The sequence below is a fragment of the Rhopilema esculentum genome, chromosome 6 (genome assembly GCF_057945365.1).
Source record: "Rhopilema esculentum isolate cy_ngs chromosome 6, ASM5794536v1, whole genome shotgun sequence".
Taxonomy (NCBI): domain Eukaryota; kingdom Metazoa; phylum Cnidaria; class Scyphozoa; order Rhizostomeae; family Rhizostomatidae; genus Rhopilema; species Rhopilema esculentum.
Genome location: NC_142820.1, coordinates 8,387,758 through 8,406,045, shown reverse-complemented (window position 1 = coordinate 8,406,045; position 18,288 = coordinate 8,387,758). Strand labels below are relative to the sequence as shown.

The 18,288-nt window shown below is 36.1% G+C and overlaps 2 protein-coding genes across 2 annotated transcripts; one reads left to right on the top strand and one right to left on the bottom strand.

Moving 5' to 3' along the window:
- Nucleotides 1-776: 776 nt before the first annotated feature.
- LOC135686119 (vesicle-associated membrane protein 7) lies at nucleotides 777-8,371 on the bottom strand. Its single transcript, XM_065202288.2, has 9 exons — nucleotides 8,238-8,371; nucleotides 6,929-7,099; nucleotides 5,861-5,918; nucleotides 5,378-5,427; nucleotides 4,730-4,817; nucleotides 3,550-3,649; nucleotides 2,722-2,789; nucleotides 2,153-2,245; nucleotides 777-1,735 (listed from the first exon to the last, which is right to left on the bottom strand). Exons 2-9 carry the CDS (start codon nucleotides 7,072-7,074, stop codon nucleotides 1,676-1,678), a joined length of 663 nt encoding a protein of 220 aa, XP_065058360.2. The 5' UTR covers nucleotides 7,075-7,099; nucleotides 8,238-8,371; the 3' UTR covers nucleotides 777-1,675.
- Nucleotides 8,319-13,566, top strand: LOC135686120 (DNA-directed RNA polymerases I and III subunit RPAC2). Its single transcript, XM_065202290.2, has 5 exons — nucleotides 8,319-8,461; nucleotides 8,770-8,873; nucleotides 10,242-10,318; nucleotides 11,977-12,056; nucleotides 13,367-13,566. Exons 1-5 carry the CDS (start codon nucleotides 8,435-8,437, stop codon nucleotides 13,490-13,492), a joined length of 414 nt encoding a protein of 137 aa, XP_065058362.2. The 5' UTR covers nucleotides 8,319-8,434; the 3' UTR covers nucleotides 13,493-13,566.
- The last annotated feature ends 4,722 nt before the right edge of the window (nucleotides 13,567-18,288 follow it).

Below are 18,288 nucleotides of genomic sequence, written 5' to 3'. Positions count from 1 at the left end.
TAATATCATTTGATTATTATACTTTTAGATTTGTGTTCAAACCTGCAGTAGGCAGTTACCTTATAAGAGCTATAACAGCCTTATGCTTGCTTGCTAGTTGATCAACCAACTCTGGGAATTGATCAAATGGTTGCTAAAAAAGGGCCCAGAAGTGAGCATTGTGTAGCTTCAAGTAAATTACCACCTTTGTCCTAAAAATATCTTTGGCTTCTCTGTAGACAAAAGTAGACATGGTCACTTTGGCATTTTGTGCTGAGTTAACAATCTTTACAAACCAATCAAACATGCATGAAAGATTGTGCAGGTAAGCCCCGCGTAAATGAATCGCGATTCAGGTAATTTAAGAAGTACCATAAGTTTATTCTTACAGAAGAATTTGCTAATCCGCAACGGTATATGCATGGAAAGTGTTTAGACGAAACAGGAAAGATAAGTTTCAGTTAATAACCGCGTCATACTGTTTCCGCTCAGACGAATTATTTTTCGTGTGGGTTTTTTTGAAAAGCAAACAGAACTTTTGGCAGCACACATGACCACAGGCAGACCACAGGAAGCTTTACAGTGAAAAAGCAATTTGTTATAGACACTTTCGTTGCTTTGGTGAAATTCGATAAAATAAATTCCCCATAATAGAATGGCTACAGTTGAGTTATGGCAAAGTTCTAGTCATATTGCTAGCATTGTTTTAGTTCACATAAACTCCTCTTTGTCACAAATTTTGTGACAGAACGCGTCCACGAACAGTGAAACAGGTACTTGGACAAAAAATCAATGTTAAATCGAAGTCAATCAATGTTTCCATAAAAGAATTACATCTCTTCACGATGATTTGAAAATTCAACTTAGGTGTCATTTATAACAGAAAGTGCTTTGCAATCATGAAAATTCAAATTTATCGTACAAATGAATCAACAATTGTTACTTTTCGCGATGAAATATCAAAATATTACAACGGAAGAATAATTTTATTTATGAACAACCAATCATATGAACTCCTGAAGTGTGCAGTTATAAGTGTGTAGTGATACAAATAGTGTCGTAGACTAAGACGAACATGTTTGACATTATTTAGTTTATTTCTCCTTTAAACGTATTTCAATACAAAAGAAAGTCCACATCACTTCAGACATTGAGTATTTTAATTTATCCAATAAAAAAACTTGATTATTTAATTAAAAAAGAAAAATTTGTTTAAATATTCAATAGCCATACAGCCACAGCTAAAGCCCAAGAGAAAACAATTATCGTACTAAATGGGGCCTAAGTGGTACTTTTGAAGCTCATGACAATTGATACAGAGCTGTAAAGCAGTTAAGCATAGACTATGACAATTAAAGGCCATAAGCTGTAACACCAAAGAACATAAAACAGAAGGCATGTTATGTGAAGTAAAACATAGACTGGAGGGAACGATGGCTAACTGCGAACATTAGAAACTTATAGGCTATTTGGAAACGGTGAATGGTGCCCATTTTATTCCTTAAGAAATATATATTGTGAGCTCTGTAAAGCATCTTGGTCATTCTTTCCTAGGTGCAGGAAAAATACAATCGCTCACAATTACGTAATTACAACTACGAAAATACAATTAATTTATAGAAAAGTGGGGAATTCTACACTAAGACGTCTTTGCAAATCAATTGTCAACTGTGGATTTCCAGCATTTTTCCATGAGCTATTTACCGCATTTCCAATCAAAACCGCACGCGAAAGACACGATGAAGTAAACAACGACCTGAAAATAAGGCAACATGTTCAGTGAAAAGAAGATTAATCTTTTTTCAATAAACCTAAATATCGTCAATTCAGGGTAACAAAATATTTTTACAAAATCGATGGCTGGCGAATTGCTAGAAAATTAAAAGAAAAATTTGACGACACGTACAAGAAATCATCTTGAATACGTCATCAGCACGGTATAGAGCAGCATTGTTCCCACTTGAATTTGGAAAACGTTTTTAACATTTACAAGCTATTTGAGTCAGCCTGGAACCTAGTTATGACGACAACAATCTGTTTCTACAAAAATTTACATAGATAGGTTTATAAAATTGTGATAATTCCCAGAGCATACCGAATCAAAATCTTATAATAACTTCGGTGTCGGAAATAGTTATGAATAAATGGAAAATAAAAAAAAATTCGCACTTACGATTCCAATTATAGAGATAAGAATTATCAGTTTGATGTTTTTTATACACATAGCTCTTGCTAATCCACGGCTTGACTTCTTGAACGTTAAACTCTTTAATAAAAATTCAGGTTAGAGAAGCAGAACAAAATACAATAGTAAATTAGTAAGTAAGACAATTATAAAAATCATTTTTCCTTTGAGTGACAAGAAATGCATTCAAGAGATATTTTGCAGCAATAGACGGCAAATCAAGAAAGTTGATCATATGCTAAAAGAAATCTCTTAAAATTAGCCAACAGGCCTTCTGCTACAGAAAGCTCACATCAATATCAGAAAAGCAAATGGTTTAATCATGCATTAATCCAAATGTATTTCTTTCACACAATTTCCTACAACAGATGACCTATTGTTATTGGATCAATCATATATACGGTATATAAGGTATTCAGGAACAAAATATGCTATAATCTAACTATAGGCACTGTCTGATAAAACTAAACCCTTTCGAGCAAACGCAGACATACTAGACGCGTAGTCTATGAAGAACTTTCACATGACTTCGAAAACAGGTGAAAAATATCACTTACCGTAGCATTGAGATCTTCTGTTTTCTCCACCAGAAGCTCAAGTCTTTCACCCCTTTGAACGATGCTGTCTAGAAATCAAACATATGATAATGGCTAAGAAGAATATTGTGCAATACCTAAGTACTTTTAAAAAGAAGAGAAAATTTAAAAAGCACAATGCTTGTTTTTTTTAACATTGGCTAGCGTATCGTGCATTTCATGACGGGCAATGCATAGCAGTGTGCCTGAGGTGACCAAATCTAGATTTAAATTCTGGATTAAAAGACCTCTAAATAATTCTCCAACTTCTCCTATAAATTTAAGTGTCAATCTTAAGCCGCTTTGCATTATTAAGCTTCCTTTTATGACATTTTAATAACTAGCTAAACAGCCAGGAAACAAAATCAACTTTTGCTACTAGGGTTGCTTAACTTGAATTTCATCTCACAAGTAGTCAGTGGCCTAACGAAGGCCTTTGCGGGTGCAGGCGTGGATTTAGAATAGGAAATTTACCGACAGGTTTTGATAAGAAATACTTCATCATAGTGTAGGAATTGCTTTAGCGAAACCTGCCTGCATGCCATGGTACATTGTACAGTGCCTTTCTCATTAAACTGTATAAAAAATAATCATTTCAGAACTACGGGCAGGCCAAGACCGTAATATTCTAACTTTTAACGACAAACAAAACAATTGCCTAAGTCGATACATCCCAACAATCCCCCCTCCGGTACTCCCCTGCATATAACTCCGAGCGATTTGAAACTTCGAGAGCGAGCACATTGAAATTATCTAAATCATTAAACACAACTTTTGTATTTGTCTTCCACTCCCTACATAGGGGCATACCTATATTTTTTACCATGATTCCCTTTAGCTCATCAAGCTCCTCTTCCACACGGGTCATGCTTGAAGTCTCTCGGCTTGTCATCGGGTCGGAATAATGCCTCTACGAGAAATGCGAAAATGCCATTTGAAGATTATTCGACTGACAGGACATGGTCTATAAACTTCACCCCTTCACGCCACCCCATCACGGGAAAAAGACCCAGAAAACTGGAATGCCTGGACCATCCATTCCAAAGATGTATTACTTTCGAACCACGTTGATATTGTGTGTGTAATGATTGAGGCTTGAAAATAACTAATTCTTTGCTGTTTTGTTGTCTTTAATTGTGTTAAGGAGTGGCAGTTATGGACCATGTCATGTCCATTACATGTCAATTAAAGACCATCTCTCTCAAATGGTCTTTAATCGTATCTCTCTCGAATGCTCAATCACTGCTTTTGTGCCATGATAGAGCCATCCGGAATTACTACAATAAACAGTCGTTTAGCGCCATGCCCTAATGCCATGTCACAAAAAACACGTATAGTAAGAAAAAAGTATTGCTTCGAAGCGATTTTTGATCGAGAATAAACATTTCTAGAAATAATACACAACTCTTAGAAATCATACACGAAATGGATGAGGTGAATTTGTTCAGCTAATCTTTTCGGGGTGGCCTGACTTTGCCGACAAGCATACGAATAAATTTCAATCTTTCAGCCCATAACCTGAGAGCGCCTTGGCTTAGATTTAAAGAAAATAATGATTAAAACCCCTATTTAGTGTCCTCCTCTACGGAACAGTGGCACGGACGTTGAAAACAGCTAAAAAGAAAAAACTAGAAGCTTGTGAAATCTGGTTTTGGCGTAGAACATCTAATATTAGTTGGAGAGATAAAATTCGAAACGATTATATCTTGGAAAGAATAGGAGAAATATCCGGAAGCAAAAATGGCTCGCACACACGATCAGACATTAGAACTTGCTAAAAGTTGCCACAGAAGGAAGAATAAAAGGAAAAAGACCAAGGGGAAGGCCTAGAACGGAATGTTGGGGTCAGTAATGGAGGCCCTTGTAGTCATTTTAAAGAAAAAGCAATGAAACGTAAAGTTTAATTGAGACGAAACCAGCCACCAGAAAGATCACTCAAAGAAGAAGAATTGGAAGGACTCGATAATTTTTCACTTTATAATAAACATACCATTTGAGATGCCAACACACGTGAAAATTCACTCTGCATTGCATAGGGAAGGGCGGTTTGCGCTCTGGCTTGATAAGTCCTCAGAAACCTACGATAAATTCGACAGAAATCATCAGGTCAGGAGTTAGAGCTTTGAGAGTAGAATTTACGCCTGAGTTAGGTGCTAATTTGAAATAGTAACCTCGTTTTTAGTGAGATAGAATTTACAAAGAACAAAAATTGCGCAATGCTACGAATGGCAAACTAACATGGTAATTCGGTGGGGCAAGGATCTTTTCAAAGATACGGAATGTTAGCTACAATCTGAGGCATGACAACAATGCCAAGTTCCCAAAAGTTACAGTCATGTCACTCGGAGTTGAGACCATGCAGTACTTTGAAAATAAATTAAATGATGGAACGAAACCCCTGTACTTCAGCCAGAGAGACATCATAAGCTCCTAATAGAATTACCCCAGTCAGAAATAGGCATATTCCCACCAAATGCGATAAAAAGTGATCACATATGCTTGTTATGTTCAGTAAATTTTTAAATTTATATATTTTTAACTATTTGTGTCTAACAAAATCCTACTGAAGGGTCAATAATCGACAAGGCAAGACATACAGCTTAATAAAAATTATTGAACATCAAAGCATTGCACCTACCTCTTTTTGACCTCAGACAAGAAAGAAAAAGCCTTTGATCTTTCAAAGTCCTGTTAAAGAATTGAAGACTTTGAGTATAAACTTCAAGAAATGGGAAATTAAAAAGTGCTACTAGAGTTGAATGTCTCACTTTTAGTAGAACATGAACAACACCACAGTTTAAAAAAATCTTATTTTTTCAATGTAACAAATCTGATGTCAGATTGAACATCTATTTATTGAAAGCTAAAATTTTAGAAGGGCATTCAGAATTACAGTTTCATTTACTCAATCTAGCATTATCAAGAACAGCCACATCTTGAGATTCTTTGTCTGTCAGTGTCAATACTTTATCTGCCAATACTAGTTTAAAATCTTACACTAAAGCTTCTATTTCTATTGAAGAGGCACCTTTTCTAAATGGTGCAGAAATCGCAACTTACATTTCTTTAACAGTTAATAGAATTGGGAAGTATTAGCTGCACATAGAACCAGCGTACTTACATCATCAGTGATACACAGATAGGTGATTTGCTTCTCAATGATATAATGAAATAAGTAACTGAAACAAAAATGGCAGATATATTAAGAAAACTTTTAATTTGAACTCTATAAAATTAAGGTTCAATTAAAGAAAAGCCAAAAATTAGAAAAGTTCACAACCAAAAAAGGAAGCTTTTTACTATGTTTCAGTTTCCTGCTTTCCTGCTGTAAATTTCTTATCTTTACAACATAGTTACCACCAAGTGTCTTTTCTTGGCAGAGCACTTTCCTTTTCACTGGCTTGCTAGGCCATGGAATGTCACTTTTATTTATTTATTTGGTGAAAACACAGGGTGGCAAATTATGAGAAATTGACTTCTCTTATCAGCTGACTAACTGTAATATTGTTACATAGCTTGCTACAGAATTTTCTTTTATGTGGCTTTGCCATTTCACTTTTCTGTTTACTTGATCAAATAGCACCCAACTAAAAATTTGACAACAGATATCTGATTAATGCTGTATTTACAACCCTTCTCTGTGTGATAGCTCATAAAACTCAAAAACAGATTATCATGATGATGCACCCATGATAAGTTGAATATTGAATTTATTACAAGTGTTGAATATCCAGGAAAAGATTTGTTAAACTGGCTGTCTAAATAAAGTCCCCACTTGATGTTCCTATACCAGGGCTTCAGAAACAGGGTCTGGGGGGGCTGGACCCCCAATAATTGTCAAACTGGATTATATTCCTTTATAACAGTGTACTGAATGGAGATTCTGACTTGTCTGTAATTTTAGTCATTAGATTAGCTAGTCCCTCTGTAGCTTCTGTGCCTACTATCTTGAAATCTTTTGATAATACATTGTCGGGCCCGCCGGTTTTCTTCAAAAGGAGCATCTGGTTGGATGTTAGTGGCTATTGATTAAGGCTCTCTGCTTTTTCCTTGTCATCAGTTAATAACACTCCTTCCTTTCCGCTAGCCAAATGCAATTAGAAGAAAATTTGGCTACTTCTGATATTAATAAAATCATAAAGGAGACATGCTTATATTGAAATGATGCCAATTAAATAAAAATACAAACTTTGCATGGGTATATGTCATTTTTGAGTCTTCTGTTCCAATTTTAGATAATATGTGTTCAGTGATTTCTTGAAAATTTCCTGAGCAGGCTGCATATTTGGCAAGAACAGTGGTCCCTCTTGCGATAACCGAATATAACAGTGACATGATGATGAAATTATTTTCTTTCTTTCTAAAACAAACGAGTTTATTACAATCAAATGAAATTCTTGGAAATGTTGCATGCTATAGTCATTTTCATTTGTATACAAAAAATAAGCTTCAAGCTCAAGACACCAGAAAATTCTTTGATTCAATTCAAATCATTGAACACTGAGTGGTGTCCAACATTTTATAGCCAGTTAACCTAATGGACCATGAAGCAACATGGTATTTTTCAAACCATACTTTAGAACAGACACATTTAGATTTCTCATTTATACCAAGCTTAACCAGCATTTTGAACTCATCTAAACGATCATTCAAGCTAGCCTTGCTTCCCTGTATGTTCTTAAATAGCTTAGGTATTTGTTTGTGTTACCTAGCCTCCAAAGTAGTTTTTAGGACACTTAGAGCCCATGCTTATTAAGCAGTGTCTTGGTCCTCCCTCTTGATGCGACGGCATCATGTGATTCTTATGCATGAAATTGCAGAGAGCTTGCCAATCAACACAGAGGCTTGACCCCAGACCATTCTCCTGTTCTCATGTGTGATCTAGGCCATATAAGATCTACATACATATACTCATCATTAATTATATTTGAGTGTACTTGAGAGTCTTTGAGATCAATATATTTTGCAAACTTGACAGTCTTACAGTTTCAACAATATACCTGATCCTTTTAGGTTTCTGTTGCTATTCTACTAAAGATCTACACTTTTGAAGAAGCTTGCTGTATGAATATATATTCACAAGATTACACTCAAATTATATGGCCTATTGAATATTTTAAAATGATATAAATATTGTAGGCCTACTACATCAATTCCAAAACAGCTTAGCTTGTCTAGTGGTGTGAGGCAAGGTAGTTGCCAATAGAAGTTAGTTTACTGATATCTGTAGAAATTAAATTAAAGATATCGCAAACGGAAAACAGTTTTCATCATAATTCGAATCCTATCAATCAATTAGAGTCCATTTTTATACGATTTAATTTTCTTCACGGGAACTTTGCAAAATCCTTCAATTCCTTACCGTTACTGGACTGGATGAACAGTAAATAAGTGGATTAGCAAAATTTAAGTAGATTATTTTCAATTTTTAAAGGATTTTTACTTTTTTAAACAACTCTTCGTAATGTAATAAAGTTTAGAATATATTTATTGAATACCTCCCACTTCTGGTTCGTTCCCGATTTGTTTCTTTTTGAGGCTGTCTTTTTTAGATGGCCCCCTTTTCAAAACGAGACAGGTAGAATTTTGTCATGGTGGTCGACAGATCCTAACTTCTTCCCACGTTTTCAGTTTGTCTAACCACCGTAGCAATGCTTGCCTCTAAGAGAATCTAAGTAGTATATTTTCTATTACCATGGATCAATTAAGACCTTTGGAAGTGGTAAGGCAATTTTTCAAATCAACTTTTGTTTGGAGTGACGATGAATTGCAGACCGACCGTCCGTTTTAAAATAGTTTGGGGGGCTAGGCAATGGCACCTCCAGGCCCAGTGACTCTCAATTGTTTAAACGGTAGGCTAAAGTCTTCCTCTTTATTTGAAAAAGGATTGCCCTCTACTGCTAAATTCCCTTTGAAAGTGCTCTCATCTTCAAATTTCTTGAAAAAACACTGAGGGAATTAGGATGGAATAGGATTAAACGAATGTTTCCAAGGTAAATTATAGCTTAGCACCTTGACGTTTTTTTTCAGATCCATCCAGATGGTGTTGGTGAAGATGAATGCTGTATGACTTTTGTTTTGAATGGTGAAGATCACACTTTGGGAAATTCACTGAGATACATGGTCATGAAAAAGTAGGTTACCATACTTGCATTAACAGCAGATAATAACAGGGTCATCACTAGAGATGTGAAGCTAGGGGGTGCAGGCTCTAAATTTGCCAACTGGCGGGCGTGTCTTTTGGGTGTGGCCTTCTATTGTCTCGCATACTTCTTGCTGAGAGACTCAATTTCCTCTCTATTGAGAAACATTTAGAATTGTTTCCATACTCTCATTTCCCTGATTGATATTTCTCCATTGACAACCTTTAACACTTAAGTTTTTTTCCAATAAGGGAATCTGGGCTGTCAAGAGGCTGGCCTTGTTAGGGGGTTTGGGGGATGGGTTGTGAACTACAAATTTACCTGGATTAAAAAGAATTAGCCAGGAATTCATTAGTTGTTCATAGATATAATTATAGTATAATGACAACATTAATTGGTCTATAGACTGAAGACCAAAGACCAAAAATCTTTTTTCAGAAGTTTTGAAATTGGACTATGTCTGCACACCCCCAAATGCGTGAAAGCAGTTAAACATGCTTAAAAGTTAGCTGAAATGTGGTCACAGGAGCACAGATTTTCCCCACAAAATCATTGTTTTAATGAGAAGGATTTAGAAAAAGGCACTTGGCTCAATAAATGTCTTGATGGAAACTCTTCTTCTTGTGCGGATAAGTTCATTTTGAAAATTTTCAACTGCACACAACAAATCACACACAATTAGAAATGTGTAGTGTTATTGTAATGAAATGTGTGTTTTTTAAAAGTTTTATTAACTAGGGACCCAGCCAATATCCAAAAGTACCCAGATGGAAAATTTATGTGCGTGGGCAATTAACCAAGTTTCCAGTCTGGTTTGAGTTTTTTAAGTGTCCTAAGCTTCTCTATATTTTATTATAATATTGAATTGAGTTGCTAGGCCTCAGTCAATTTTCAACATATTTAACTAGATTGGTACTTATAAGATATTTCTGTCATGTGATAAAAAGTTTTTGCAACACAATCAACCCCTGGAGACCTTCCCCAAAGCCAAGTCAGCTCATTTTTCAGATGCTATTTGTAGCAGTGACCAGTTTAGGCATGTTGCCTGATAGATGCTCTCAAGGATAAAACATCAAAATCATCATTTATGCATTCCTTTATGCCTGTCTGCACGTTAGAAACTTTTGTCACTTAGGTTATACATTTTGAGTGAAAACGTAGTAAAAATTCATAATAATTTTATTCATTGTATCTCTGTCATTAACACCTAGTATTGTTTTTTAACCAAAATAATATGTTTGAAAATAATAAGTCCTCTAATTATATAATTCCTTGCTGCTTGTTGAGACTGACTTTTCGATTAATCAGAATTTTTTGTCCACAGTAATTTATTGCATTCAATTTCCTTAATTTTTTTAGCCCTGATACAGCATTCTGTGGATACAATATTCCTCATCCATCTGAAAATAAGATAAATTTCAGGATACAAACAAATGGTATGTTCAAACTTGAAACTCATGTTCTTGTTTTTGTTTGGGCTGTACATTTCCTTGAGTTGTAAATGTCATAAGCATGAACATTTGCACAGCAAGTTCATAGAAAATGCTTGAAATGCATTGAAGTCTCAACTCTAAAAAACCATTCAACAGTTGCAGCCTTTTGCTTTAAAGGGAAATAGTCATGACAGGTTGTGGGTTAATATTATAACAAACTTTGTTTAACCTTTCTAACTTTTTCAATGAACTGTTTAAAAAACTATATGAATTGTTGCTGTTCAAAAACTGATAGAAATAGCAAGTTAAGTAATCATATATTTCTGATTGATGTTTTCCCATGTGCTTCAAACCAAATATGCTGTGGAGGGGTCATGAGGGGCTCAGTCCCCCCTTGTTGAAATTTAGTGAAATTTTAGGTCTATTTTATACTTGTATTTCTTTTATTTCTAACCCCATACTTTTATTTCTACCCAGACATTCATTTTGTTAATGCTAGATCTCCATCCTAATAATTTTACGATATTTCCAAATATGCTGCCCATGATTCTGCACATTTCGAAAACTGATACCGATAATTCCGCACTTTTCAGAAAAAAGTACTCTTAAATAATTGCACATCCCGTACCTTCAAACATGTAAAGGTACAATACCCCCTCTCCCAGAAGCAAATGCATATGCCCAATTCGTAAGATGAAACACTTCTTTGATTCAGCACTTCTGCTGTAGTTTCTGCAATGTTTTCTGGCTTGTCAGCAGCTTTATCATAGCAAACTATGTTAAGGAGCTAAGGACGTTTACAAACAACAGGGGGAGCCTAGCAGACACTTGTTTTTATAAGAAGTGTTGGGAGTATCTAGTACTGAAAGATTCTTAATATTATTGAACTAACTACTCATAGTTTTTTAAAAAATTCCCACATTAATATATTCTGATCAATACAGGGTATTGTTTTATCAAAACTGTAAGCTCAATACTTATTGTAAAGTTTCAAGTTTCTTACCCGGAAATTCAGCTTTCCTGTTCAAAAGAATTCAATTCAACTTAGCTCCCATCAAAAATAAAATAAACGGTGCAATGCTGCAATTTCAGATCAAATGGATACAGGCCGATACAGGGCTTTACAATGGAAAACGATTATTGGATAGGTCCGTTTTACCCTGTAAATTTTAATAAGGTTTAGAATTTTTACCTTTAAAATCCCAAAATTCCGAAAATATAAAGTTCACAAGTTTGAAATCCAATTAAACTTGGGGTCTCAAACTGGAAAAATTCTTAGGGCTTGGCTGCCTTTCTTACGCAACTGGCTTGAGTATCTGTCAACTGCCTTTAGTAAAGGAGAAAAGATCTAAATTATCCCCTTAAAGCCTTGTTGAACTATGTTAAATGTATATCAACAACTTTATACCTTATTGAAATGGACTTTCTTTTGATCATCCATAAGAGTTTTTGTCAAGTTATTCAATTTGGTATGACCAGACCACACACTGTTAGTTATTGTATATAGTTGGCTGTGTCACAATAAATATTGCTTTTTATATTGCCAGTAATTGTTCATTTGAATCTGTTTGGATGACTCTCAAATCTTACAGCCAAAGCACTCTTTTCGGGCTTTTATTTCAGCTGTCTAAGTTTTGATTGACCCTTGCTTTTGTAAACAGGGGCTAATGCGAAAGAAATTTTCAGAAAAGGGCTGGTAAATTTGCAAGATGTTTGCCAACATATTCTTGACAAATTTGAGGTAAGTGGCCTATTGTGAGTTTTTCTGTATGGAATCAGAAGCCTGGATATTTTTTGCTTCCTTTTTTGACAGATTTATTCCAAGGAACTGACCTTTCAGAATGGCTTTTTGGTTTTGGAAGAGGAGTGTCCTTTTTGCAATTTTGCTGTTTATTCCAGCTGCCGGTCTATTGAATTCATTGAAAACGCAAATACGCTGCGAGAATCGGACTGTATTGATTGAATCGTTGACTGTCTTATTAACTCGTTCCAGTCGAGAAAATTGATCATATGACTCAATGAACAAAAAGCAAGTTTTAAAATGGGCACAGGATAGTGTGAGCGTTGACTAGAAAGTCACTAACAGACAAGCTTTTGGACTGTTTTTGGACAGCCTGGAATTGGTTTTGGAGACCAAACAAAAAACTGTCTAGATATATCTTTTGACAGAGAATGGCGAAGTGTACTTGTTCCAAATTAACAGCTAAAACTAATAATGCTGCTCGTAGCAAACCCATGGTGCATTTCAAGCTTGCAAATAGCGAATAAGTTTTCCACGAAAACGTAAGGATTTCCGGGAATTCACAGATATGAGAAAAGTTTCGCCACCAAAGGTGTTCGAGATTTTCATGGAGTGTTTTGCCCCTCAAGCAATCCGATGTGTAAAATAGCGTTTCAATCTTGCGATCTGATATATAAAACAGCGTAAGAACAATTTTGTGAAAAAATCTCATCATGGCTCATGCTTATGTAACGATGGTGTTTTGAAAAAAAGGAGTTTGAGTACGATTTAGATTTAGGTAAATTTTTTGTCATCTGTTTTATCTGAAATTTATGTTCTGAAATAAAACATGTACGAAAAAATTCGCTGAAGAAAGCAGCTTGTTTTGTTTTGAAAATTCCGCGCTTTTTAATTTTAGACTGACTAGTAGTAGAAAATATCCCTTTTTGATGTAAATTTGTGATTTTCGCGATCTGACCACTTTTTCGCCTGCTGAATCTTCCGTGGAGGCTCATAAATGGCGCGCCTGCCAGGATTCTTGGCCACAGCAAATAATTCTCGTCTCTGATTGCAAGCCAGCGATACCTTATAAATTATTGTACTGTCGTGTTCCCTATTCTTGATTTTTCGAGACTGACTGATACTCTTTGGTGTATTATAGTCAAGGGTGAAGTGTTAGGGGACCCCCTTGTTAGTACCAAAAATTGACAATTTTCTACTTTTGCTATTGTTTTTCGCAACATTTTATGCAAGAGCCCCCCTTGTTATTTTGATAGCACTACACCAATGAATATAATCCTGTTAAATTTATATTTTACATTCTTTTGCAGGATACTGTAGAAATTTTCAAGGTATCTGGGATAAACCAGGATAATGATGAAGATGATCATAGCGATGAGAGCCTGGCTGAAGAACAACTAGAATCTGATGAGTCCATGGATGATGACTCGGCATAACATTCATATTAGCGTGTAAATAATCTAAAATGGCTATTCTATGAAAGTTACACCTTATTTGTATTTTCTTCTCATCTGGCTTTTTGCTACAGTTTGTTTCTGTCCTATTCAATGAAATAATATTTATTTTACCGAAATTGTCCGTAAAATGAACTCAAATTCTCTTCACGCTGCGAGTCACTCTTTTTTGAGTGTCCGTTGTAGGTTGGGCTGTTTGGTCTTGGTTCAATTTTTGGCCTTAAATTAGCAAGTAAGATCCCATTTAGTAAAATCTCTATACTTGCTTTACATCATTCTTGAATTTTTGATAATTATCACATGCAATAACACTGTTTTGCCTCGATGTGGATGTTGATCTTTATTTATTTCACAAAGTTCCTTTTTATTCAGGAATACTTTGCAGATCAAATTTTGCATTCGTGCGTTATTGAGATGTAATTTTATATATTGATAAATTAAGTAAAATTTCTAGAAGAGACGTTTCATTTTAGTTAGATTTTTTTTATTTCAACCTCTATGGCCGTTGAATAGTTTCATTGCAGACAGTGGTGGCACCAGGGGAGGGCTAGGGGGGGCTACAGCCCCTCCGTCGAAAGCATCTAGCTCCCCCATCGGAGGGAAATTTTAGGTTATTGTCGGAGAAAATTTGACAAAATAACGTACGAAAACTGCTTATTTTAGTAATTTTAGCTCCCCTGTCGGAAGCTCCAACCCCTCTGTCGGAAGAATTCTGGCGCCACCTCTGATTGCAGACTGTTCATGTGACAGGTGACCAAAAAGATAACAACTCGTGTGATTTATTTCACTGAAAAAGTTTAGTTTATCTCTGTAGTAAGTGAATTTTTAGATAGTCAAAACTAAAAAAATTAGGGACACACACCAACCATTAAACTAAGCTACCGTTATTTTTAAACTGAGTAGAGCAGTACCCCTTTTATGTCTTGCTACCGTTCTGTTTGCTAATTGTTAGAAATTTATCCATAAAATTTACCAAAAAAACCAAAACAGTGTCACAGTTCTGAGACAAATCAATTCTAGTCTATAATAATGCAATGTAATAGAAGTTACGCACCTAAAATTCCCAATTGAAAAAGGGACTCATCAGTTCAAATGATGATGGGCGTGGCGAAATTTTACCCAAGTCATTCTTATTTTCTAACATTTTCAAGTAGGGGAGGTCATGACCTGCTTTTTGGAGGGCTACGAAACTGCATTTCGGTATGAGTACTTTGAGTTCTCTGCAGGAAAAGTACACAATTCATATTCCGATGTCAGTGTCACTGGTTACAAAGATTGTTTTTAAGTTCTAACATTTCTATCATAAGGAAAGCAGATGGCATCAGTGCCTTAACCATCATTGTCATTACTGCTGAGATGTGTTTTAGGATCTGGGATTTATCATCATAATGCGATGTTGTGCACATATTTATGATCCAAAAGACGAAGAAAACCGTCATTAATGTTCCGAAAACCATTGTTTTGACTACAACGCTTCGCTCCTTTTCGTTCATGTTGTCTTGATCGCCCCCCTTTTCAATTTTCAATCTGCTTTCTGATCTATATACAGCGAGAGTTAGCAGGGTTCCGGAGGCAATAACGCATTTGACTGCAAAATTGTACCAAAATCTGTCCATATCTGTTGGTTCTTGCAATGAAAAAATTGTCTCCACATTGCAGTTGAGGCTGATTTGTAAGAACTCATACTTGCTCCAAATAAGCACAAGGGTGAAAGGGGCCAGTGTAGTAGTAACAAAGACCACAGTTGCACTGGTAATGTCTCGTACTTGCGCCATCTTAATTTGGTCATCAAACATGAGAACGATCGCCGTAAAACTTATAATAATCATATAAAAGTGAATTTTCAAATTTGATCCATCGCATATGCGATCAGCAATACGCCAGTTCCCCGTCCTATAGAGCTCAAGAAAAGCTGGCAAATCTCTTATGGTCAAGATAACGTCCACAGCTGCCGTATTGAAAGCTAGTAACTGCCTTGGTGAAGCCAGCCCAAAGCTTCGATAGATCTTCATGCAAGTTAGAATGTTCAGGATTGCAATTATAATGAACACAAGCCCTATCTGATCCGCCATATTTGTTACTTTCGTTTAACTTCTCTAGGTTCTTGCAACATTGTGTTACCGTCTACCCACTGAAGCGGATAGCCTTTACGCTAACAGCACCCGCTACTAGAACGGCTGAAAATGACGTGCGGTCGAACCAACAACAGTTGCTGCAGGCCATTACCTTCTGGAGAAACCCACAACCTTGTGGTTCGCTGTTATAATTTCCGGTTAAAACACAATGTTTTACCGGAATAATTCGCAAACTCAAGTGATGCAAACTCGAGAACAAATGTAAATCACACCTTATTTGGGTTGGGCCACTAAAACACAGCCGTAATTTCTATTGTCTTCTATTCTCTCAAAGGTTCCGTCGTCCAACCTTGAAGCATAACAATTCGCCCCAATTGAATTTTGCTCTGATGAAACCCCGTATGCCGGGGGCAAGAATTAGCCATACCATAACTGATTTGTGTGTTTGTTGTTATTCATTTTCATCGTGATACTTATTTGCTAATATTTAATTCACCCCGGCTAGTTGAGGAATGAATATGTTCTTCTACTTCTAATTCTACAAGATTAATCGACTGCTTCATGAAGAGGGTTATGTCGATGTAAATAAAAAAGTAATTTAGGAAAAAAGGAAAATGGGAAGCACATAGCACAACAGCACATGCCAAGATGAAATTTGGAGCTTGAAAAATTTAGGCGTATGACATATCAGAGCACAACATATCATTGAGACTTTGAGAGAGCTCAATTTTATTTATTTCACTAATTAACTAATTGTTTTACATATGTAATTATTAATTATTCATTTTTAATTGCTTTTTATTCTAAATTTTTGTAAAGTAGGTCTGAATTAGCTTGTAAATAATTTTTGCATAGATAGCTACCCGCCTACTGAAAAAAATTGATTATTATTATATTACTCTTTACTTCATTGTATAAAAATTTCAGCGTGCACTCACGAATCCGTACTGGTGTATACGGAAAAGCTATCAGTAGCACAAGTGATCCGGTGCAGTGTAAACACGACCTATCCGTATCACTCTTGATCCGTATCAAAAATGATCCGTAGCAGTGTAAATGGGGCCTTAAATTGGATGAATGCTTGATATACACATCTTTCATTACTTCTACTTCACATCTTTCATGTTCTTCCCGTCCAGCAGTTTTCCCCACCTGGTCACAGCATGAATGAAATACGACTTCCCTTGCCTTCTGCAGTCTGAGATAAAACTATGCATGTCAGAATCGATAGCTACATCCAGAAGCAACTGTTTCCAGCTACGGGCATCAGTTACCTTGGCAGGAATCTATGCAGCGAAACGCCATTTTGAACTGTGACATTGACATGCCGAAGCGAAAAGGAAAGGTCAAGGGTCATGCGGTTGAATTAACTCTTGAAGAAAAGCTATTTGTAAATAGCAACTGGTGCATGCATATAATCTTGTGTACACTCTTTTTTTAAAGGACCAGTAAATTCAAGTTCTGGTTGACTGTTTTTAATTTTTTCGAAAATCTGAGGTGTGTAAGGCCTTATTTGCCAACAAAGTGCGCGAGACAGCCTTCAATTGCCGCCGAGTTAAAATATTCCCCAAAAAAGCATCCACGTATGGCCTACAAATCCTTGTTTTTGAGATTAAACGTTGTTAAAAATTGCATTTTACAGAAGCTCAGCCTCAGCTTGTTCTTAATTTGCTTTTGATTTTTGACCAGTTATGTGGCTCGTGTTCTTATAAAATTAATCTTATAAAAAAAGAATGTATGTGATTCGGCCAGGTAGCTGTAGATTTCGGTTGGGATGGACAAACTTGAGCATGAACAACCATCCCTAAGGAGGCAGTCTTGAAACAAGAAAACAGATACATATCAGCAAAAAGCGATTGTTTCGAATAAACCAAGCTTGCACAGCAAAATGAAACATGTTAACTACAAAATGTTAAAACAATCTGCCAGATTTCTGCAGCCAGTCAAACTTCCTCGAAAGATTTCTCACGAGTTATGTTTTTCAAAGAAAAGGTGTGTCAAAATGATCTAACAAAAAGGTGTGTTCCGTCGGCTTCTAGGGGCATCAATGTACGTCATGGACGGAATAAGCATAGCTGCACGCCAGCTCGATTTGGTACATCATAATTAAAACTGGAGCAGCTACTCTTAATACTGTTACAAAATAAGGGGAAGGGTCAGCCCAGCCCTAGCACTACGCTCCTGGCTTCCTGGCATACTTCTTTTCAAGAGGCTAAGCCAACAGCAAGCTACCACGTCACTCTACATGCCTATCAAAGATGAAGGGTCCCCACTTATACATAAACAATAATCTTACAACATTTTAATGGTGGTGATTTTCCAAAATATCATTTGGAATAACTATTTCGTGTGCACTTCTGCACTTTTCCTTCCTCTCAGCTAGACGCTCGTCCGCTTCTTCGCTTGGTTTCCGCAAAACCGAGGAAAGATCATTCTATGGAAATCTTGTACACCTTTGGTAGAAATCCTATAGTTCTATCTGAAAATCTATAGAAATCTTGAAATCTCGTACTGCTTTCAAGGACTGGGCACAAGAACCATCTGATCCAACCCATTTATACTGTCAATTTTTAGACACAGATTTGCATAGAGCGAAGCATCTCCTCGAGACAAAATCTGAATTTCTGCATCCTCATTAGCAAACCCTCAGTTTTCCCCTTCGTCTTCAACCATCTCTTTTAGGAAGCATTTCTCTAATTGGAC

Bases quoted from the DNA above. Each gene is read 5' to 3' on its own strand.
- LOC135686119 (XM_065202288.2), bottom strand. From the start codon at position 7,074: ATGTCACTGTTATATTCGGTTATCGCAAGAGGGACCACTGTTCTTGCC. The intron at 5,919-6,928 runs GTTTGTATTTTT...TTTTTGTTTCAG, and splicing joins ATGACATATACCCATGCAAA to TTACTTATTTCATTATATCA. The intron at 2,790-3,549 runs GTATGCCCCTAT...TTTGATTTCTAG, and splicing joins AATCATGGTAAAAAATATAG to ACAGCATCGTTCAAAGGGGT.
- LOC135686120 (XM_065202290.2), top strand. From the start codon at position 8,435: ATGGATCAATTAAGACCTTTGGAAGTG. The intron at 8,462-8,769 runs GTAAGGCAATTT...GTTTTTTTTCAG, and splicing joins AATTAAGACCTTTGGAAGTG to ATCCATCCAGATGGTGTTGG. The intron at 10,319-11,976 runs GTATGTTCAAAC...TTTTGTAAACAG, and splicing joins TTTCAGGATACAAACAAATG to GGGCTAATGCGAAAGAAATT.